The sequence below is a fragment of the Podarcis pityusensis genome (assembly GCF_964106645.2).
Source record: "Podarcis pityusensis genome assembly, chromosome: 10".
Classification (NCBI taxonomy): domain Eukaryota; kingdom Metazoa; phylum Chordata; class Lepidosauria; order Squamata; family Lacertidae; genus Podarcis; species Podarcis pityusensis.
Window position 1 is genome coordinate 54,601,317 of NC_138035.1, and position 25,000 is coordinate 54,626,316.

Consider the following 25,000-nt stretch of genomic DNA (forward strand, 5'->3'; position numbering starts at 1 on the left):
TTCCACAAGATGACGTGTGGTGGTCGCCAATTTGGAGTGGCTTTGAAAAAGGATTAGACAAATTCATGGAGGATACAGTGATCAGTGGCTACTGGGTACATTGTCCTGTGTTCTTCCTCCACTGTTGGAAGTAAGATGGCTTGCTGGGAATCACAGATGGAGAGAGTGCTGTTGCACCCAGGTTCTGCTTATGGGCTTCCCCATGGGCATCATAGCCCCTGTAGGAAGGGGAAGCCCAAGTGGTATCCTCCAGATGTTGGACTACAACTCTCCTTTGCCCCAGCTAGTGTCCACAACATCTGGAGGACACCACATTGGCAACCCCTGCCCTACACAATTTAATCAAGGAAAGTGGGCAAGCTTCAAAATGGAGGTTACACTGCCAAGACAGCTTTATGCAAAAATATTAACATGATAATTTAGGGTTGTCATATTTTGAAGAGCAAAAAAGAGGACACTATGATGGCCATTCAAAGCAAATCAATGCAATCTGTCTCAAATTTTATCCCTAAAAAAGAGGACGTGTCCTGGAAAAAGAGGACAGCTGTCAACCCTATTAGGATGCCATTGATTTTTAGTTTGTGCTTACTCTTCTTTGATCATGTTCTGTTATGGGGTGAGCACACCTGTAAAGGGAAAGTACCCATCTGTTTGTAGTAACATGTGCCCATTTAACTCAGCCTGCAATAAAAAAGACCTAGCTAATGTGGTTTCTCTCCTTCACGAGTGCATTTCTCAGGTGGAGGTGGTGTGCAAGCGCACGTGCACACACTCGCACACAGATCTCCTGCCTTCCCGGTGCTGTGCATCACTGCCGCTTACCTAAAGGGAGAGTGTCAAGGCAGCAGGAGCTGTGTGCAGTGGAGGCGCAGCAACAGAGTCAAATCTAGTTGAGCAAGTCAGCTTCATAACCCGTGGCCTGAAATTGGTTTGTTCAGCAACTAGCCATTCTTTGTTCCCTTGTTGGTGCATAATGCTAAGCCATGATTATTTGAAAGCAAAATTAAATTTCACAGAGGTCCTCCTCCAGGTGAGGGTGCAATCCCAACACTTCGCTCAGACTGGTGGAGGTGTGTCCACATAGCACTAAACCATGGTTTAGTTTTATATGCAAATTCAATCATTTTATTTTAGTATTATTTTTCTGAGTATTCCTCTGACCTCAGCAGTTCCAGGATGAAGGATTAAACGGACACACTATTTGGGTTGACATAGTCTGAAACTTCCCGCAAACAAGAATCCAATGGGAAGGAATACTATATTTTCAGTGTTAATTTCCCCCCTTATAGTTCAGATGTTTAAATTCCACATGAAGATCCTTACTTAAATATTATTTTATCATACAGTGTTTTATAATTGGAGTTTAGTGTGATTCTGATGTTTTAAACGAACAGCTTCCCCAGGTATTGAACAATTTAACCTACCATTATTATAAGTTGAGCACCCTGTTCTGCATTAAATTCCTGGCTTCTCAAAGTGATCCTCCCAAGTAAAGAAAAATTATTTGAGCTTTTCCAAGTGCAGCAAAGAAAGAGGAGGAAAAAACCCCTCTTCTGCCGTGGCTCACATGCTTCTTAAACCCACTGGCAGGTTGATTGCTGGGAGAGAGAGAGAGAGAGAGAACAAGCCACCATGACCAGTGTATCTGTTTATGCTTTCCACGGAAGCATCTTGACCCTTCAATCCTCAAGCACCTTCAGTGACATGAACCATGCTTCAACACACCATTAAGTATACTTCTGCACAATTGGGCATTGGAGCGCCAAACTCACATGTGTAATTATTTATTTATTTAGAGTGTTGGTGCCTTGCACCTGAACCAGACAAGACAATCCCTGCCCACAGGCATATATATGTATATATACGCACACGCACACACACACACACATATCTATCACACAAAGAAAAGAAACAAGGAGGGAAGAAGAATAAAGTAAACTCAGGCATCAGTTCTTAGATAAGTAGTTCTTATAGGATGAATGGAAGAGGGATAAGCAAGATCTACAATAGATGAGTATATAGCCAAGCCCTAGTGAATATAGGAGCCATGACAAACGTGTAAATGAGACAGCAGGTATATCTGTTTTGGGGGATGAAACCCATTCCATGGTTCATAGAGATTTTGTGTTTATAGAATTAATGTTAGAGTTTATAACCCCACTTGACATATTTCTAGATTTATTTCATATATATCTGCATCTTAGTATGTAGGCTGCATACACACCATAAATTTAAAACACATGACTTCCCCCATATAATTTTGGGAAATATTGTTTGTTAAGGGTGCTGGGAAATGTGGCTCTGTGGGGATTAAAGGACAGTTCCCAGAATTATTTGGGGGATGTGTGCCTTAAATTTATGTTCTGTACTCAGCCTAATATTCCTGTGGAAAAAATGTAGCAATTAGATTACAATGGTGTGCCAAAAAAAAAAAAAGTTTGTATCTTTCTGATGCAACTAATCCTGCCAAGCTATATATGAGGGAACAGTAATAAAATTCGACAATAGTTTTTGGTTGGAAAGTCATGATTAATGACATCTACTGAAATGATTAAAAGAAATCACTTTTACATTCTTTGACCTTACTTAGCACTATTGACATGAAATTAACTATAAGTAAAAAATTCTTCCTCCCAAAGCAATTAAAATAATAATTTCTACCTTAATAATGGATATGAAATATTTTGCCCTTGGTAATCTAGCCCAAGCTGCAAGAAACCACAGCATTTTAATTTTTCATCAAGCCTTTTTTTGGAGGTGGCCAGATTTTTTTATTTTTTAAAAAGTTGATCAGATCTCTTTCATTCATAATGGCATTTACTTTGATCAAAGGGGTGATGCGTATTCTGCTATACCAACTTAAGATCCTGTTCCTGTGAGCTTCTGTTAACTCCGTACCTCCCACCTCCTTGTAAGGTTTATAAAGGAATGTGGCAAAGTGCTTTTAAATTGTTCCAACACAAGTGTCTGAAAAGAATTGGCATGGAGCATTTGGAGCTGGGGCTCTTGAACTGTTGTCCTTTTCCAAATGTTTATCTTCTATAAATTATTTGCTTATTGCAATTCGGAAATTAAGTAGGGGCAGCTAATATATGACTACGTATTTGCATGAGCTATTTGCAGGATTTTAGTTGAGATTCCCTCCAGAGTTTGGATCCCATGCATATCTAACATGGCTTGAGTTTATTCCCCTGAGTTACATTTTCTTCTGTAAAGAGCTGATTAATACTTTCATCTTTGTTGTAACCAGATATATATTTTTTCTGCTTCCCCTTATGTTTTTGGTAAAGCAGTGCTTTTAAATAACTTTGTGAACTTTGGGTGTATTTAGCCATGTTTTGGAATCAAGAAATTGATTCTGCAGGCAATGAACATCTCATCCACCCGAATACTTGTTTTTTCAAACAGTAGTTACCAGTTGTTGGTTGTACCTTGTTCCCTTTGATCCTTGAACAAATGTTTTGAGAGAAGGCATATTACGTAAGCTGGTGACCCTTAATTGACTGTTGGTAACCCCAAAAGGAAAAGCAGCCAAATTTGCTGTGTGCCAATAAGAGGTAAAATTAAATTGTGTTTTACTGTATGTTGATTGTGCTGGAAAAACTGCATCACCTTCATTGTTGGCATTAATCCATTAATAACACTGAGCTCATTATATGAACCTCTTGCTTTGCTATATTATTGGAGCTCTCTTTCATTTTATAGCTGGCTTAAGTCCTGCTGAGATTCAGCAGTTATGGAAAGAAGTTACTGGAGTTCACAGTATGGAAGACAATGGCATTAAGCATGGAGGGCTAGACCTCACTACTAACAATTCCTCTTCTACTACCTCCTCTACCACTTCCAAAGCATCGCCACCAATAACTCATCATTCCATAGTGAATGGACAGTCATCAGTTCTAAATGCAAGACGAGACAGGTAATGAGATTTGCTTTTTCCTCTGTCATGAAAGTGCTTTCTTCATAGTTATGCTTCACACAATAATTTCAGTATTGAGCATGATGAGTTGCTTTGAATATGATTCAGGAAAATTGTTGATTAACCACAAAGAGAATAAACATAAACTTCCCAGTCCCAGAGTTAGGAGATTTGTTACTGAACATTGACTACAATATTTTCCGGGTAGCACACTGTCTTATGCAATCCCATACATTTCTACTCTGAAGTAAGTCCCACTGAGTTAAGTGGAGCTTACTCTGAGGTAAGTGCATATAGGATTGCAGATATTAAGTGGCGAACATGGAAGGTAGATTTCACCCACTAGAATACAGCAGTCTTATTTATTTTATTACAACATTTCTGTCTCTCCTTTCCTCCCTGGAGTTCAGGGCTGCATCCCTGGTTTCCAGCACACATATACCCAATTTTATCCTGACAGCAACTCTGTGGGGTAGCTTAGGCTGCGTGTGTGGACCAAGCTCACCCAATGAGCTTCATGGCACATGGAATTGAAACTTGGTCTCCCTGAACCCTCCAATTGCTATACTACACTGGCTGTTTTTTCATGTAGGCAAGGCTTGTCTAAGAGGTATGTACAAGCCACGCTAAAAGCAGCGGAAATCCTAGCATTTGGTGGATTGGTGCCAATACATAATGGTGTGCTGTTGGTGGTAAATAGCCAGCCATTGTTCATTTTCAGACTATAAATAGTTTGTGGACATTGAGTTATATTCGGAGGCACCTACTCTGCCTGAGGAAGCATCTTCTGATGGGGGATGCTCCTCTGAATCCAATCCATTGAATTTAATTAACCAAAACATCTCATTCATTTCTGTGGAATTTAAGTTACAATCCTAAGCACACTTGCTAGGGAGTTCCACTGAACTCTGTGGGACTTCCTTCTGATTAACCTTGCTGAGGATTTCACTGTCAGTCATAAAGAAGTTTATCAGAAATTGGAGGCCATCTTACTTGTGAGCCAACCCATCAGAGCAAAAGTGGTTACACTGAGAGATTGTTGAAGATAAGAACTACAGTAGTACCTCTGGTTACGCACGCTTCGGGTTACAAGCTCCGCTAACCCGGAAGTAGTTACTTCTGATTGTGAACTTTGCCCCAGGATGCGAGCGGAAGTCGGGCACCGGAAGCCCCATTAGCGAAAGCGCGCCTCAGGATAAGAACAGCTTAAGAACAGACCTCCGGAACGAATTAAGTTCGTAACCAGAGGTACCACTGTTTTCCATAGGCAATCAAAGGAGTTTTTTATGGTTTAGGAACTAAAGGAGCTGCCTTGCATAGACCATTGGCCCAACTAGCTCAGTATTGTCAGTGTTTCCCAAACATGGGTCTCCAGCTGTTTTTGGACTACAACTCCCATCACCCCTAGCTAGCAGGACCAGTGGTCATGGATGATGAGAACTGTAGTTAAAAAACAGCTGGAGACCCAAGTCTGGGAAACACTGGTCTACACTGAGTGGCAGTGACATGTCAGACAAAGGACATTGCCTGCCCTCCCAGGGGATGCTAGGGATTGAAACTGGGACCTTCTACATGCAAAGCAGATGTTCTACACTGAGCTATAGCTTCCCCCCATACACTTTTTTTGCAGAGGGTGTAATTAGAATTTGTGGGTTGCATCTATCATTCTCTTTAAGCTTCCATAATATTACCTTTCATTATTTTAAAATGATAACATCCAGAGGTAATTTTCATTTTGGCATTTCAATTAAGGTTGCTAGTTGATGATACGTCAAAGGCAGTGGTCGATTTTTCTGGAACAGAGAGCCAAACTGCAGCATTGTGGAGGGGAAAAAAAAGCAATTGTCACTGACAATTACCCAAGCAACTGACTTTCTCCCTCCAAAAAAACTGAATCCAGCATATAGTTGTTTGGATAAACAACATCAAGCAACTTGTGAGAACACTGCCCTGGGATAAAAACATTACTTAAGACTGCAGACCCCAGTATATTGATTTTATGAGTAAAAAGTAAAGAAAAAACATGCAGAAACATTTGTAAGTCTCTGTTGGCCATCTTACATACTTCTCAGGAAGAACTGATCCATTCTGGATTATTTATTTATTTATTTATTTAGAGGGGGGGAGGAATGTTAAGTTGAGGTCATATGGCAAAATTAGCATACTGTAACATACAGTCATTTTTTCATCCTTTATTAACCGTCATCTTTGGCTCTATTCCTTCTCTAATTAGAACATCATCTATCCTTGGCAGTTGAACTATTCAGCAGAACGATTAGATTTTTCTGACTGCTCTGAGCTGAATTGACCTGTTTTGACCTGTTTGTCACTGATCATAACCTGACAGGCACTAGAAGCCTCCTACTATTATGGCTTTTGAGATGAATTTGATGCCGTGTTCTTTTGCCACAGCTCATCACACGAGGAGACTGGAGCCTCTCATACTCTCTATGGCCATGGAGTTTGCAAGTGGCCTGGATGTGAAAGTATTTGTGAAGATTTTGGACAATTTTTAAAGTAAGTTGGGGCTTTTTTATGATGCAGTAAACAGAGTTTAGTAGGTATACAGATAATCCAGTAAAACTCAGCCATAAAGTTATCGGATGTTTATGGCTTATGTGCCAAAACACCAGATCAAGCCAACTGGAGAGGATAGAATCATTAGCTTTCCTTTCACGTTAAATCATTTCTTCGGGCTTTTTAGTGGCATGGTGCTTACCTGACCCCTTTGCCGAAATGTAACCTCAGAGCATCTGTAAAGTGCCTTTTGATAAAATAATGAACAGAAAAAAAATACATGCAACTGTGTGTATTGGCATGTAATCTGTAGAAAGAAATGTGCCTCTTTAGGCTGTCCTTTTGTAGCAATAATTCGCAGTCATGAGAGCACTTATTCCTGAGTGAACTCGGTGATTTCAGTATAGCTTACAAAAGGGTCACATCTCAAGTACCGATTCATGGGCTCCGAGCCAAAGTTCTTTGGAGGTTCCAGTGCACTCATGGAGCTCCAGAAGGAGCAGGCTTCCCGCGAAGGTTCACGTGCAAATCTTTCCAAACGCTAAGCCCACGGAAAAATCTCCACTTGCACAGGAGTGGGAGTGAGGAGACTGGATAAAGTTAGATTTCAATTTATATGCTGCTTTTCCACAAGGAAATTACACTCAAGGTGGATTTCAGTACACAAAACAACCCAGCAGTAAAAACAGCAGATGATCAAGCTTATCAATTTCAGGCTGGCTTACAAAAGAGTCACAACAAGAAGAGTTCCTGGATCAGGCATAGAACTGTATAGGCAGACCAAGAGCCTGTGACCTTCACTGCAGCCACCCTCCCCACACATAACGTGTGTGAGAGAGGTTGCAGTGGTTTGTTTCTTGTTTGTTTAAAAAGTCCACATTACATAGCTTCCCCATGCCACACTGAAGTCTGTTTTAACATATCCCCTAAGTCTAAATGAGCGCCTTACCATGTGGCAAAGTGTGAAGGCTTGCCGCTACTTAGAAAGGTGAAAAATCCTCTCCATCTTCTGGCATGTTTAATTCAGAATGCAGCCAATATCTGTGCGACACTTGCAAAATTAACTGTGAAAAAGTGGGGCGTGGCACCTTAAAATTAAAAAGTATCCAGTTATTACAGTGAGTATCATAAACCAAGTTTGTGGCAATTTTGTAGCATTTTCATTCTGCAAGGACTTGAGAGGGGCTGAGCCCAAACAGCGTGATCTCTCGTAGGAGAGGTGCACAGGGCTTTAGTGTACAAAGAGTCCTAATGGAACGTTATAGATAGGTTTATATAGATGAGTAACTTCACAAGCTGAGGCTCTTATGTTGTCATGGTGCAGCTAACAGGGTGAATGAACTGCTTCATGCTTCATCAACAATTAAGTTAATTAGCTCATTTGAAATTGTGCTGCTTTGTTGCCAGGATGTTGGTAGAAACATCAGAAAGGCCTGTTTACAAATGGTATAGAACCAGACTATGTAGAAACAGCAGCTTCACAACAAGGCAAAGATGCACCACATGTCTTTATAAGAAAACTATAATTTTTTTGTATCTGAATGCTTACATTGAATATATATACTCATCTATTTCAGAGTAGATTATGTTTGCTTTCCTACTTCATTTTACTTTTTTTGTGGAGAATAGGTTTTAGGTGTACTTTAAAGAGTACTTTTACAGATTTTTGCCCAATTTTAGAAGAATACACTTGATCTGTACTATTTCTGTTTGTAGATTAAAGAGGTTACTGTTTGCGTGTGGGATTTATATAAGCTGCTAGAAATTATTCCATGTGAAAATAACCTACATACTGCATATATTGTTCTAGGCATAATTGATACCAAGAGTTCTAGCCAACTTAGCTGCAGCCTTTAGCTCTCCAAGCAAAACTAATTTTTATAAATACTTCCATCTTTCCAGAGTCTAGTGATGTTAATGTTTCTCTCACTGCTTTCACAGTTGTTTTGTAGGTCCCTGGTTTTATATTGCACAGTCCCTGGAAACACTTTGATTAACAGTAATGTAGTTCTTCTATATATATCATCGTTCCCAATTTTTCCAAACTGTGTGACCCATTCAAGGGAACATCCTGAATATTCTTGGGTCAGGCCAAGAGGCTCCAGATTCTGTCCTGTAGCCTAAGCCTATCAAATGTGCTTCCCTTTCCCATGTGCGCCCTTTCATACCACCTGTTTGATAATGTCCCTGTAACTGGGAGCTAGGGCAATACCTGGTTTTCAACATTGCAATAGATCACCAGCTAAACATCACTATATATCACAATGTCTGAAATAAGGATGGAACGTTGTAGAGGCACTGACTGGCTTCACGGGTTTTTCCACATTGTGATTTTTGCATAACGCACACAAACACACACCATGATTTGTGTTATATTGCCAGGTCAAAAATTATGGACTTCAAACTGGTTTTGGACAGTATATTGCCCAGCCCTAACACACATCATGATTCGTGATATATTGCCAGGTCAAAAATTATGAAACCGATATCACGAGATGGACTTAAAACTGGTTTTGGATGATACATTGATATATCACCCAGCCCTACTGGGAGCTGCTTTGGGCTGCAAAGCCAGGGGGCAGTTACCCATACCTCATGCACTATATACCACCCAGAAGCCATGACATTTGCTCTACACCCAACAGAAATGCCACTTGAGACCATTGTTGTACACGTCTTTTAGACAGAAATACAAAGTCACAGAGATGTAAACTTCAGCTTCTTTCATTTGAAATACTGTGTTGCGGTAGTCTTAAAGTCTGAATCCCCTTGCCTTTAGCCCCCTTAGTATTCCTCTGTGCTCACACTGCAAAGCCCCATTTCAATTAAAAACCTTTTATTTCAATTCAACTTCAACTTTTAGACCCAAAGAATGACTATTTTTTTTCCAATCCATTAACTTTATAGGGGATGACAGAACTAATGGCAGTAGTTTTCGAGACCTTGCTCTTAGTCTAATCTGTGTAAGAATGCTGTAGGTTCTGACTTGGAACAGTGTGGTACTTGTTAATAGAGCTAATGCAAGTATACTGTACTGAAATAAAATATTCATAAGGAATGCTACCCAAATCTAGTTGTGTGTCTATTTCTGCAGTATTCTTGTGACAAATTTGAAGTGGTCTCTGATATATAAGGTGAACTCTAACTTGTGTTCAGAAACCAGTTTAAGTTGATGCCTTCGTGCTTCATCTTTTTTTCCTTTCTTTTACAATAATAATAATAATAAGCTGTGCTGAGGCATTTGAGGAGGAGGATTAAGACAGAAAACACAGTGGCTTTGCTTCATTTTTTTAATAATAGAAAGGATTTGGAGTGAAGTGAAGAATAATTTACAGAATATGACTTATAGCCATGAAAGGTTTTTTTATACCTTTGTTTTTGTCCCTCCAGAAGTCAGTATGTTGATGATAAATATAAATTATACTTCTCTGTGCTGAGGTGTTTAGAATTTTGAAAATTCCACCTTGCATACAATCGAAAAGATTAATGAGATTAATATTACTCGCCTGTTATTTTCAAACAAGCATAGCTGTCTTTCCACATAATGTCATATCAGACAGACACACTGCCATACAGTTCCATACTTTTGATATCATGAAGCTTGGATGGATATTCCCAGCCTTGAGAAGTTTTGGGGTGATTTTCAGCCTTGATGAAGTCGTGTAAAATTACAGTTACTCATGTGCATCTGATCCACTGAACAAAAGCAATTCTGTAAAATTAATTCTTTCTGGCAGAGAAAAGCATCAAATTTTAAAGTCAGGTCAGAAAATATTATTGCCTAACTGCAGAGAGAACAATTATTGAGCAGAATACTGAGCAACGAAGAAAAGTGATTAAAAGACTGCCAAAAATGTTTAAGAATTTGTTTGGAATTTTACTATAAAACAGGTGTTGACAGAAGCTAACCATTTTGCCGGTTGCCAGGCAAGGAGCCCCAAAGATCACTAAAAGCATTTAATAGTAGTTCTTCATTACTGTCTTATAAATGTCAGAGCGTAATAACATATGACAAAACTTTGGTGTATTTTGTCTGCAAAACTAATTATCATTCCATTGGTCCTAAGTCAGTTTGAGTGTAGATGGATTTGACTTTTAGAGCTTTAAATCAAAAGGTTTACACTATAGCATTCCAGCCAGCAGACAAGCGTACTTTAACCTGCATGCAGCAGACGCCAGCGAAACAAAACATGATCTACCGTACAAAGACAGGCAATGTTTTCCTCTATAGAGACAGAATTGTTAGTTTTGAGGAAAGGGAAGGGTGGAAAGAATGCTACAGAAGAAGACAGGCAGTTTACCAACAAGACCCTCAAAGGGGGCAGCTCAATGCAACAGAAAGACTAATATAATTTAATTAGGTATCAAACTTCATATGTGCTTTTCTTTTAATCCAGAGAGAGAGAAAGTTTGAAATAGATTGTTGCTATACCCTTACTCACATCTTGTGTAGATTAGCTTTGGCTTTGACTAGGCTGCCTGCTTCCAAAATTATGACCTCAAAAAGGCATTATTTGAACTTGTCAGGATGTTGTTTCTTGGGGTGACAGTGCCATCATCCTTCAGAACGAAGACATCTGACACAATCTGCTAAATGAATAGTGACATGCATTGAATAGTGGCACACACACAAATACATTTTGTATTTAAACTCCTGTCAGTGTTTAAACATTAAAGCTCAATGCAAAATAAATCATACACTACTGATGGGCAAGTGAAACACGTTGCTAAAACCGTCTCTGACGCTTCAGGATTTAAAGGTCGACCCCCGTTTTTCTCTTCAGAAATCAGATAATTTGCAATGAATTCAAGATTCTAATGTCAAAATTCATTTAATAGTTTGTACTATTTCAGGATAAGCTGGCACATACTGTGTTATTCCCTAAAACCTATGGGAGATCGGTAGACAAATGGAAGCAGGTCATTTTTATACTTTTTTTGTTTTTGGTAAGGCTCCATCAAAAAAAATTTTTCCTAATTGTTTCCTTAGAAATTTGACTGCATATTTATATTTTTCCATGTGCAAGTCTGGCAAGCCTGCACACAGATTCATGCAGTTTTGAAAGAACATCAGTCGACCACATCATTTATTCCATTTTGAAAACAAAAATCAATATACCTATAAAGTGACCCATAAATTAGAACTGGCTCACACAATGTTTGTTCAGTGCTGCCTTTCTGAAGGCACCCTTTGCATTTTCCCCTCACCTCTCTGTTTGAACTGCAGTCACAGTAAGAGGCTCATTAGGGGACATTAGGGACTGAGGCTCACCAGAATTCCAGCGCTTGCTTTGCTCTTATTAATGCATAGTAGAGTAGAATGCATTTAAATATTTCATAGGCATTCAGTAATTTGTGTGTAATCGCCTTGTTAGCAGACCAGTAGAAGTAGAACAGGTCTGTGAAATGGTGTTGGTGATTGCATGGGTAATTTACAGACCTTTGCCATCAGAAAGAGCATTATTGGGGGCTAGAATGAAGCTGTGAAAAAGAACCAGCAATAAGTCAGAGTGGGGGGGGAAAACTTAATAAAGGTTTTGTAACAAGCATCTTCAGGGATAACAACCCACTTGGTTCTTTTTGAAGCAGCTATAATTTATGACATATGCAATATATCAAATGCATAAGATAGTATTATGGAGCATTCATATGAAAAGGGTATTTGCAACATTAGTTCCAACTTCCTGCAAGGGACATGATTAAATGATTAATGAAATGTCCCTTTGCATATGCATTTTGAAACAGCAATTAGGCACTGACTGAGAAAATCCACCAATCCTCTCATTTTTCAGTATTATCTCATTCTTGATTTATAAATCATAGAGAATTTTTGAACAGCAATATGTACCTGAGATGGTTGTAAAAAGCATAAAAGAGAATAATTTGAGTGTAAAATAGTAATAAATACATGAATTCATAATTTAATGTTAATTTCTAGCCTATTTATTTAGTCCCCTTGCATTGTGTTTATATCCAGCACTATTTCTGTACTTTGATTGGCATAATTAAGACGGGGAAATGAATAGGCCCCATTATTTTACATATCACTGGTAAACAATAGCAAGGAAAGGAGAAGAGAGATGTGGCAGAGGTATGTATGTGTTTTTCAAGTTCTCAGTAATCCACTGGAGGCTGTTCTATAAATGATCATTGAAGGGCTGCAAGCTAGCCTATAATTACAGGAAAGAAAGTGGCAGCTCTGGCATTTCATAACTATGTGTCCTCAAAGTGCTTTGTGAGTTTGTCACCAATGATAATTTAGATAGAAGCTCATTACTGAACATCACAACACTTTAAAAACCTTTCGCCTTCATACAGGAGAATAAAGGACTATTTTAATGGCAAGGTTCTTTTGTGTTCCGCTGAAAAATTCAATCAAGACGAAACCTCATTGACTATTATTGTAGTCTACAGTCGCTAGCCTAATAAAAGCAGCACAGATAAATTGAATAGGTCTCTGAGACTTGAGCACATAAATGCAAACATTTTGCTGGTTTTTAGTTCTTTAAATATACAGAGATGAATTGGAACAAAAAATCTAAACACATTTTTGCCCCGATCCAGCTAGATCACAATGTGCGCAGATGTCGGTTTCTTTATGTGTGAATCACACCACTGGACTGGAAGCTTCACATGCACTTTCCATCTCTAATCCACAAACTGGTACTCTGCATATGGAACCCTTATTTAAAAGCCAAGATCCCTGGGATTAAAGAGGCGAAGGTGGTAGTGCTGTGTTCAGTCCCCTTCTCATATGCTTTGTATACAGGATGCCCCAAATTCATTCTTTGGAATCTCCAGGTAGGGGTGGGAAAGCCCCACCCTGTCTGAAAATATAGAGAGCTGCTGCCTGTCCGTGTAGTCAAGTGTTACACCAACCAAGGCAGTTTCACTACCCCTTTTATATCCCAAAACCCACTTAGTGTGGTTTTAGCTTTTTAAATAGGGTTCTGTGCGCACATCATTGGATTAGAGTCTTAGAGCATGCTTTTCCAGTAGTGTCTGAAGTAGAAATGCATTCATCAGGTATTGTTATTCTATTTCTAGTTGTCATTCCCGGGCTGTGTACAGGACAGTCATTTCACAATAACCGTGTGAGTGCCTTCTTCCCCAAGAAATAGTGTAGTCATATTAGAACTGTGGGAGCCTCACTCCAGGGCGGTACGGGGGGATGTTTGTTTGTTTCTTAATTCCTGATTTCAGCTTATTCTCCATGTTCCATGCAATGCAACAGACTAGTGAAAATGATTGCAAGCATATTCTGGGCTACTCACATTCACTCCTAAGGGGTTCTAAGAAAGAGAAAGAGAAATGTTCTTGAATGGTGAGGTATTTCTGAGAGGGAGAGGTAGCATACTGCTCTTTTTTCTTTTTAAAGGACTACCTGTGTGAATATGTGGATAAAGACCCATCCTTTCATGTTCGTAAATCCAAGGTAAAAAAACAACCCTCTCTAAAACAAAACTGCTCCAAACATGGGAGGGGAGAGAGTATTCCTCAAAATGGGCACTGTCCAACAGGAGTCCATGACAAGTGCACCAACACTTATTCATATTGACAGTAGCGGAGCTCTTTGATCTGCTGTCTACTAGTTTCAGTATTTCCAAATCGCTGCTTTAAGCGCTACGAAGAATCAGTTTGACCAGGGACCTTGCAAGATGGAAAACCAAAGCATATATGCTGCAAGTACAATGCCACTTGCAAAATATATCCACCCTATATCCCACTAGCAGGGTTGTACACAAATTTAGAATACTCTGAACCATGGGTAGGCAAACCGGCCCAATCGCCTTCTAAATCCGGCCTGCTGACAGTCCGGGAATCAGCGTGTTTTTACGAGTAGAATGTGTCCTTTTATTTAAAATGCATCTCTGGGTTATTTGTGGGGCATAGGAATCCGTTCATCCCCCCCCCCCCCAAATGTAGTCTGGCCCCCCACAAGGTCTGAGGGACTGTGGACCGGCCCCCTGCTGAAAAAGTTTGCTGACCCCTGGAACTTTACCATTCCCCAAAGTGGGCCTGTCAAATGCAGTATTGTCATTTTTTAGAATGGAAAAGTTTGATTCTGACCAGATGCTGTGTTGTCTGCGATAAACAAGATAGAAATTAATATTGGGCTACTTCCAAACACAACAGCAGTTCCTTGTTCTTTCTCATTACTAAATAAAATGTTATGTTCTAAAGGGGTTCACCTTCTACTTATTTATGTGAATAAACCAATAAGTATGCTTACACAGGGATCAGAGCTACCAGACACACAAGAAGCAACTGAAAAATTAACACACTGCATCTGAGGAGTTAATTAACAGAAATGTGCATCTTGTAAGAAAGTTGACAAGGGATGTAATGTAGCCACTTTCAATTGAAACTTAAATTTAATGGCATGGGCATGATTGTGACATATGTTTGTTTTATCTGTTACCGTACAGCCTGAATCCATATTTGCCAAGGACAAAAGGTCTCACCCCCGCCCCAGCCATCACCTCCCTGAAAATTCAAACCCCATATGGATACTTTTCAAATCTGCTCCGGAGTGTTGAGGGACCCCCAGAACACACTTAGGGGGCATGTGGGGAGAGGGAGGGGCAACCCTGTTGCACAGTCAGAAGTCTATACACTAATGGTACTGCTTTGTTAGACACTACTCAGTATCTCAAATCTCCATGTAGCTATTGTCAGTACACAACTCTAGCCTGCAGGTTCCAGTGTCTCCTCTCAACTAATCTTCTCTGTCCTCTGTGTGTACAAATATCTTTCAAACAGTTTTAAGGATTCAGGACTCATGTGCTTGAGTTTTCTGAGTATTGCACACTACATGCAGTATCTATGCAAGACAGGGTACTTTTAATCAAAAGAATGAATAAAGAAAGGTCTGTTGTAGTAACAAATACTACCCATAGCTGAGATGCTTGAGGAATTTAATTTCTGTAAATTTCTGTGTTGAGTGCCCCAGTTTGCATCTCCCAGACTAGTGTATGGTTTGGCCCATAAAATCCTTTGGATTTTGCACTTCCCTGAATTCTTCTCAGCTCAAATACTGCACCAAAATGCATTAAAATGTGTGTCTTAGGGTAGAAACATATTTGGAAATGCACACATGGAGGTCAAATGCATATTTAAATATATATTATTGGATATATTAATTATTTATCTAAATACAGATTTTCATGCTGATGTTAAAAATGGAGCTTATTGCAGAAACAGAACAAAAAAGACTTAGAGATGAACACATGTAAAATTAACACTGACTGGAATTAGGTTGATCGATCCCTAGTTAAAAACAAATGATAATTATTATAGAATACAGTTAAGTGCCATCTTTAATTTCAATATGTTTTGTACAGTTCTAACTGTTCCTTCAAAAGTGAGGAGTCTAGTCTTTTAAATTTTATGTATGCTGATTTTAAGCATGGGAAAAGTTAGTTTCAAAGCTATAAACATTTGTTAGAAAAATCACTATAAAAGGATTTCCAGAAAACTTTGGTTAGTTGTAAGAGAAGTAACTGTAGTTTGTGATCTTCTCTGCTTAGAATATGTTTAGGTGATTTTTTTAGATTTTTTTTTAGTGCTCATTAAAGTTAGGCTCAGAATAGTACTGCCTGGATTTGAACTTAGTTCAGACAGGTTCTGTTTCAATTCCCCCACAGACCACTGCCAGGGTACCTCTGCCCTGACCTTTGGCATTCTGCTATTTTAGTCCTGGGATTCTTCTAAGGAGAGACTGACAAGAGTACCAAGTTACACAGGGGTTAATTGAAATGGCTAGGTGTCCACTGGAAACTTAACTGAAAGTAAATCCACTCTAACTTCCGTTGATGCGAGTTCCTTTTGTTTCACGCCAATATAGATTCTCTCTACTAAAGTCTAGCATCCTGCTTACTCTCTAGTACATCCTCACAACTAATCTTCTGTGTTCTCTACCTTGACTTAACAATGTTACCTATATCTTACAAATGTGGATCTTCTTGCAATTGATATTTCTGCAAATATAATTTGATCTGTGTGTGGATATCTGTTTAGCTAGCGCTTGGTTTATTTAAAAAGGGCGGCAGGAACTAGCCTGTTCTGAAGACACCTAAAACACCTTTTTCCTAATTCCAACACATGAGCAAGCTGGCTATTATTGCTTCACATTCTCAGAGGCACTCTTTCATTTGTGACTTTGGTTGCCTTTGACATTCCCAAACAGATTCTGGAGGTTCCAGTGATTCAAGATTCTGGAGGGTGGCTCAAATCTGGCAATGTGCTTATCAGATGTTATTTGTAGAAACATTTTACAAGTTTATGACCTTGTTTTTGCAAATAGCTCCACTTCAGCCACCTCATGCCAACGTTCTCCCTCGGTTGGGAAAACATCTAGCAAGACTCATTGGGTTTTCAGTAACATTGACATCTAGCAAAATAACATATTAAATGAATAAGGTTCGAATCCTCAGCTTGTTTACTTCCGAATAGACCCATTATAGTTGTAGCTCTATTCCGGAATATGTGTTGTAGATAGTTATACTGTAACTAGCTGTATGGGTGACTTCTCATGACAAGAATCAACCTGTCATAGACACGAGCTTCAGAAAATATCCTCAATTTCCCAATTGTTCCCAGAAAATAATGAATCTGCAGACTTGAGGTGATATCTAACTAAGTTATACTCAGAGTTGACCCACTGAAATCAATGAACTTAAATTACTACTGTTATTGATTGTGGATATCACCATTGATATTTCACACTGGATATCACCATTGATGTTTTACAAGTCTCTCCCAAGTAAAGTTTAGCAGGATGTTGCTGACTCTGGCTTGACATCCCCTAGCTTCAGAACCAACACAGGTCACATGTAAGCTATTCTGCACATCGACTGGATATCCCTAAGTATGAGCACATGGGCCTGTGTCCCAGGGTTACTTCTGAGTTGTTGCAAATTAATCCTCTCCATCTCACTCAGGCTACAAAAGAGGTGTTTGAGCCAGTGCCAGATTAAACCCTGTGGAGGCCTCTAGGCAGTTGAAATCTCAGGGGGGCCATCGCAAATCTATTACGTTTTTGAGCACACTAACTCACAGAAAGTTTCATATCTGGAGGTTTCTTGTGCACGTGCTCTATTGGGATAACATTGATCTAAGTAAACTTGATTGTAATTTTATTTCAAGATCAGATCAATATTGTTTTGAACCATTGTTGCAGGACCCCTAAAAGACCCATAGATCGGTGCCTGCTCTGCCTATTTTGTAATCTGGCACTGTCCTTGGCCTTCACCTAGGGGCCTGCTGGGGCTCTTCCTTTGAGCTTATAATTCCCACCCTTGCCCCCCTTGGACTTCCTATTGTGGTAGAGCCTCAGTTCTTGTATTCACCTACTGGCTGATGGCTCAGGGCTGTAATTTGAGTGCAGTGGCAGCACTATTGAAGCGGAGGATGTCCTCTGAACACATCTACCTTCAGAGCCAAAGAGCGAGGGAAGTGCAACCAGATGATCATGGGAAAGAAATGTTTCTGTTTCTGTTCCGCTAGCTAATAATAGTAACAACAGCAGCAAAAACAATAGATGGGAGAGGTGACCCATCTGCTGAGGTGGAGGAGTGGTTGCTGCTTTCTGCACAAATCTGCATACAAAGAAAGATGTGGAACAGTTTTTGTGTGGGTACAAGAGCCTCTCTTCCCCAGTCCAGTTCCCTACAAAAGCACCCATAAGAAATTAAGCCCCACTCAGATGAAACAGAATGTTTATGATTTTGTTGGTTGGTTGGTTTGAAATACTGCCCTTCACAGGGCACTTTACACTATAAAAACACAAAATACTAAACACAACAAGAAGAGTGTTTAAAAACCATGTGCCATTTCAAAGCCTTTGGCTGCTACACATACTGCAGGCTGATCCAATAGAATCAATCATAGAACTGTAGAGTTGAGAGGGATCTCAAGGGTCATCTCGTCCAGCCACCTGAAATGCAGGAATCTCAACTAAAGTATCCATGATAGATGGCCATCCAACCTCTCCTGAAAGACCTCCAAGGAAGGAGAGTCCACAATCAAGCCTACAGCACCCGGTATTCCCAGGTGGTCTCCCATCCAAGTACTAACCAGGCCTGACCCTGCTTAGCTTCTGGGATCAGACATGTTCAGGGTGGTATGGCTATAGACAAGAAAACCTTTGTTTAGTGTGCCTTCCTTTTTTTTGCTGGGTCTTTCTTCATTACTTTCTACCTATTTTCCTATGTATTTTCTTCCTGTTGCTTGTTCTTGTTGGGCCTCCTTCCATCTTCTCACCCCTGCCCCTACTTTGTTTCTGTTCTTTCTTCTTCTCATTTTCCTTCATAGCACCAACCAGTACAGAGGTTCTTCCTCTTCCCTGAAAATCAGGTATATCCAGGCATACATATATATATACACGCAAGGAAGAAGAGGCAATGGAATGTGCTTTCACTTTCTTGGGTGAAAGTCTGCTCAGAAATAGGTCCCATTGAATTCAGTGGTGAAGGCTGCTTTAGAGCTATTCCAATAAAGCTGCTGTTTTTCTCTTGACCCCCACTTGATCCTTCTCAGATTCCATTGGTATGTTCTCAAGAGCCAGTCTTCCTTCGGGACTTGACGGCCTTATCAGTCTTATCACTTCTGGTCTTGTCACACAGACACCCACAAATAATTAAGGGGTGGGCTTTTGAAAAAGCGATCCCACATATTATGTGACATTGAAAACTGCAGAGCTGAGTTGAGATTGTTAGATATATGAAGCCAAATTTATGTTTCATTATAAAGCCAAAACATATTTAGGTATATTGGGAATATTACACTTTAGTTGTGCCCTTTTCAGGATGAACTCAAGGCAGAATACATCCAACTCCCCTTATCATCACAAAAAACCCAGCGCAGTAGCTTAGGTTGAGAGACAAGGTGTAAGTCCATATTCACCCACTGAGCTTCATGCTTGAGAGGGAACTTGAAGCCAGGTCTGCCCTTTCCAAGCTTAGCACTGTATCTACAAGCCACTGGACTATGTTGGCCCTCAATCAACTTGTTAAATAGATGACAGCATAAAAAAAGCCATTTTAGCCTATTACGCTTCTTAAAGTCAGCTTTCTCTGGAGACCACTGCAAGCTAAGCTACAAGTAGATTACTATGGTTCTGTTAAGAGACTTCTGGGCATTTGCTTGCTGGAGAGAACCTACAAAAGTTTGTTGTTTGGGCATAATTGTACTGGCACATTTAGCTTCTCTGCATTACGTTGCATTTCAGCATTATACAACATTATATATTAAGTTTTGCTTTGATACCGCAAGTCTTCTGTGGCTGTGTTTACCTCTTTTGTCACTTGCTTTGCTAACATTGTCATTTAAGGGATGTAGTGCAGCTGTCAAATTTCTTGTCAGTAGAGATTTATGACTCCAACATACATCACACATACATGAGTATACAAAGTATTGGATACTGGGGGCAATAGTTTCTCATCCATACCTACGTTTCATCTGTCTGTATGTTTTAGTCATTTTTACTTAAAAACTGATGCCCATATTTATTAGATTCAAAATCACCCTGCCATATTTATTTGGAAATCTGAGAATAATTTGGATTTGTATCACATTAACCCTCCAACTGCTAAGATCTTAATTACAATAATAAATCATAGGCATAGTTTAAAAATATCTGTAAAGTACAGACCAGACTTCTGTGATGTGTCACACAGCAAATTAATACATCAATTAACTTTCTATCTGTTTACTGTAATTTCGAGATCAGTCATTAGACCATGATTAACCATAAAAAATAAAAAATAAACTGTTTTACACAGCTGGTTGTTCTTGAAGCATTACACCTGCTTCTAGAAGGAAATTATGATTTTACTCAGAAGCTTGAGAAAGCAAGTAAGTGAAATTGTCTGTTTTCATTTGTAGACAAGGCCACTTGTGATTTTTTAAATACCAACTTTCCAGGGAGAAATCTCAACATGGTAAGAGTTTTGGACTCTCATGCCTGTCCCAGGAATGGATTATGAAGTCAGGAAGATTCCACATTCAGATGAACACAATATAGCACAGTTGTTTTGTTACTTTAAGAAGTTGAGCCAAACCAATGGCCCATCTAGCTCAGTATTGTCCACATCAGAGATTCTCAAACTTTCTACCTTCAGTGCCCACCTGAGTTGACTGAAAATTACCGAGACCCACCAGTCACGAAATGGGAGGCAGAGTTTAACATTATCTGCTGGCGATCACTGCAACACTTTCTACAGATATCTAATTTAGTATTTTTCGCTCTATAAGACGCTCCAGACCACAAGACGCACTAGTTTTTGGAGGTGGAAAACAAGAAAAAAAATATTCTGAATCTCAGAAGCCAGAACAGCAAGAGGGATCGCTGTGCAGTGAAAGCAGCAATCCCTCTTGCTGTTCTGGCTTCTGGGATAGCCGCACAGCCTGCATTCGCTCCATAAGACGCACACACGTTTCCCCTTACTTTTTAGGAGGGAAAAAGTGAGTCTTATAGAGCAAAAAATACAGTAGCTTTGGAAATTGCTAATTCCACAGCTCAGCTTTCCTCAAGCAGATATTTGTTTAAGTATTGTGACTCGGCCTCCCCATTTTAGGCAGAATTTGGTGATCCAGAGGCTCTAAGTGGAAAAGGCTTCTTCTTTCATTGTTTTAGTTTCCTACCCCCAGTGCTAATTTTCTAGAAAAATAGGTTCTGTAACTTGCCCTGAACGCCTCCCTTGTTCCCTTAGAATAGCAAAGGCACCCACCTGAGAGGTGCCAGAACTGAGTTCCAGCAAGTTCCGGCTGAAAAAAAGCCCTGCCTCTGGAAGTATTTTTTACTCAACCCCAGTTAATTTATTCTCACACTGTCCTTTCATACTCAACTTGTACTTCACCTCTGCCCTACCCCCAGCTGTAAATTTCTTTAATCCAACCTCTCTGGTCCTTTTGCATGCACATCTTCTGCTTATAACATCACTCTTCTCTTAGCCCCTTCCTTTCTATTCCCAGACTGTCTGTTAGTTAATAATAATAGTAAATATTAAACGTTTACCTCTCTAATTTCTTTCAGTGGCATCTCTGGCCCTTCCTCTCAGTAGTCAGGGAGGCTGCATTGCTCACCAGGCTTCCTAATACTGAGTGTTACTGCTATTTACTGAGAGATGGAGGGGCGAGGGATTGAGGGTGGGTGATGCAGGCATAGTGGTGCAGCCAATCCAGTACCATTACAGTGTAATCCCTGCCATATTGCCTTTCTTCCTCTCAGTGACCAGCCGCAATGCTTGCTATTGGGAAGTCAGGTGAGTAATTCCACAGAGGTTGCCACTGTGCTCAAGACTATTATTGGCTTAAGATTTCTCCCTAGAAAGCCAAATATAAATTACTAAATATACTGCTGTATAATACCTGACCTCTTCCATCATTTCAGATCAAAACAATCCCCATTGCTGTATAAAAAAACCCTCCATTGGTCTCTGTTCTTCCTTTAATCCCTTTCTTCTAAAAAGCAACCCAAGAAAATAAGCCTCATCATACAGTTCAGTTTTCATTGCTTTGCACCACTCATTTACATAGGCATTTTTGCCAAATTCAGGAGGATTAAGGCAGTTGTAGAGAACCCGTAGCCCTCCTGATTTTGTTGGACATCACTGCCATCAGTCCTAGCCAGCATAGCCAGCAGTCAGTGATGACAGACATTGGAGTCCAACGTCTAGAAGGCCACATGTTTTCCATCCCCACTTTGAAGTAGATATTATTATCATTTTTGTCATTTAGAGATGTCTTTGCAACATTGCACAGTTCCTGGCATAGTTACCTAACCATTTAGCAGTTGATACAACTCTACTCCGTAATGGTGGCGGTGGAAAGAGCGGCAGTTGAACTCATGGTTTTAGGCTGCTTGAAGATAATGGTGTGAGAAGCCAATGAGGGATTATGTTGAAATAATGTAGAATTCCTATTTAGGCATGTTGTAGCGCTACAGTTCTCACAGGTGAGATGTGAGAGGAAAGACATGGTACATAAAATAAATGTGAGATCTTTCTTGACACTTGCACGTTTTTAATAAACCTCCTATCTGTAGCCCAGTGATGATACAGAGGTTTGTATCTAACTTGAGTTCTACTTAGTGTAGACACATTGAAATTAATGGACTTAAATTAGTCATGGCCATGAATTTCAATGGGAATCCAATGTGTATAACTAGCATTGGATACAGCTCAGAATGTCCATTTGCCCAGTTCAAACTAAGGGCCTTTGTACACAGCTGTTAGTGACACTTCCACAACTCAAAGCTCCATTAATGTCCACCCAGTGGTGTTTTGTGGCTGTTTGGTAGAAGAAACAGCTTCTGTCATTCCCAGTTACCATTGCAGTTTTGGACCATTGGATGAGAGGGCAATCCTGTTGTATCTGTTGCTTCTTAGGTTGAGTTGCTTGAATTAGCTTGTCTATGACTACCTCTCTGGTAAATGAAAACTCCCTTTCTCTGTTAATAACTAGGCCGGGCTGGGGGCAAAAAGTAAGGTTCAGGAGATTTATAACAGCCTCCTAATGTTGTGTTGTTTTTATTCTGTCTTCTTTTACTAGGCACCTTAATAATGAACATGCATTGGATGACAGAAGCACTGCTCAGTGTCGGGTGCAAATGCAGGTGGTTCAGCAATTAGAAATACAGGTTTGGGAAAATTTTCTAGAAATCTTTGACTTCTTTGAAGAAATATGATTTGTTCTGAATTGATTATTAATTAGAATTCATAATTTACTACTACTTATAAGTTCTGACTTATTGTTTTATAAATTTATTTTATAAATTATAACAATCTCACATAGACTGTTAGTGTTTGGGAGCAAATCCCTTTTCACATTATCACTTTTGTCACATGGTGGCTCTCCCAATGGTGCTTTTTGTGTAAACTGTGAGAAGTAGCTATCCACAGCACAAATGGCACAAACCCTCTCAGAAGTTACCCAAAGTATATATTCTGTAAAGGTTGCTAACTTTAAGTGCAACAAGGAAAGATTTGGGGCAGGTGAGAGATGAGTGGACTGGACAGTAGACCAGTCAGTACCCTAAACTTAGGAAGAATTTGGATGCCTTTGGGGGGAAGTTAGATTGCCCAAATTTCAGGAACATCAGACAAAACTTCAGACAAATTTCAGATGTCTGCAATTTCCTGCCTTATATATTCTTAAGGTGGTCTGGCAAAATTAGGTTTAATAATTTCATCTGTGTAGCACAGGCCCAAAAATAGTGGCACATTTAAATGTAATTCGTCTAATTTAATTTGTAAGTTTACCTCCTCCCATTTGTTCCAATACAACTTCTAAGGTCCACCAAAAATATCCTCTTAATGAGGCTATTTGTATGGCACATTCAGATAGCAAGGGCAAGGGCTGCCCTCAGTGGGTGACTTCCTCTTAACACAAGATTCACTGAAATCTAAGCCAGAAGCATTATAACGCCTGTCTACTTGGACTCGCCTTTAAGTTCACAGCCAAATGGGAAATTGAATATTTTACTGGTGGGGAGCTTGCTTTAGTTACCTATCCCAAACCTTTGGAAAGGATGAGCTCTCTTGCTCTCTCTCTGTATACATATACATATACATATACATATACATACAGAGACATTTGAAATTACTGCATATGTTTCTCTTTTATACTTTTTTCTGGGTCTAACAGAAAATGTAACCCTCCATCTTTGTGAATTTGGCTGAAGAACAAGTTTTAAAGATTAAGCTTTGAGATTTGACTCTCAGAGACATATTAATTGTTTTCAGTGTATTCAAATTAACCTTTCTAGAATATTGCTCTTAACGTCTTTATCTTTGTGCATGATACTTTTTTTGTCTTGGTTTTTTATTATGGTATGTATTTTTGTGTTTTTATATTGTAAACCGCCATGTGATCTTCAGATAAAGGGTAGGAATTTTTAAAAATAAATTGATGATGGTGGTGGTGGTGATAGTTTTGGGAAGTTTTTAAAAACTTCCATGATTATTCATTTCTGTGTTTTAAATAACTGGGTGCTCTTGGAATCAGAAACTATAAAGATTCTTCTGTTGAGTGCTGTGAAAAATCATTTGAGAATTGATTATAACAAAACAAAAAAAGGTGTGTGGGGGTGTGTGTAAATAACCCTGATACGTTTTCTGAAGCATGTTGAAAGGTTTCTTAAGCAGCTGTTTACCATTTATAAAAAGGTTCCGCTGTGATGCAAAAGGCCGAACAGAGTTTCTGCTTGCAGGGTGACCAATTATGAGTTCCTTCCCCCCCCCCCTTTTGTGTGACTGATAGAAAAGTAAGGTCCATCAGTTGTAATGAGACCCAGTGCAGTGTAGATGTCGGCTTAGTGGCAGAGTTCAGCATTTCACACTGCCTGGTCCCTGTCACTCTATTGAATTAGATTGATGATGGCAGATTGCAGGGGGCACTAACTGGACCTCGGTGGGAATGGATGAAGTGTGCAGACAATCCTGGCAGGCACTGTGCTACAAGGACCCCTTCACCCCTTCACAGTTGTTGGCACTAGTCCATTGCTATCAGTGTCCACAGGATTTTTAAAGAGACACTATGGGCCGCCTAATTTATGGTCCT

The 25,000-nt window shown here is 39.6% G+C and overlaps 2 protein-coding genes across 6 annotated transcripts in view; one reads left to right on the plus strand and one right to left on the minus strand.

The window, feature by feature from the left end:
* Positions 1–25,000, plus strand: part of FOXP2 (forkhead box P2) — a 318,364-nt gene that overhangs the window by 256,908 nt on the left and 36,456 nt on the right. For 4 of the 5 annotated variants that reach the window (XM_081023624.1, XM_081023626.1, XM_081023628.1 and 1 more), the window contains 4 exons: positions 3,706–3,919; positions 6,332–6,436; positions 13,815–13,871; positions 22,991–23,078. In XM_081023624.1, coding sequence (XP_080879750.1) covers positions 3,706–3,919; positions 6,332–6,436; positions 13,815–13,871; positions 22,991–23,078 — 464 coding nt within the window. The remainder of the gene's footprint in view (positions 1–3,705; positions 3,920–6,331; positions 6,437–13,814; positions 13,872–22,990; positions 23,079–25,000) is intronic. The other variant, XM_081023625.1, reaches the window with a different exon arrangement.
* LOC308457793 (uncharacterized protein) overlaps positions 1–25,000 on the minus strand; it is a gene marked incomplete at its 3' end in the record, with an annotated part of 494,657 nt that overhangs the window by 100,441 nt on the left and 369,216 nt on the right. The window lies entirely within an intron of this gene.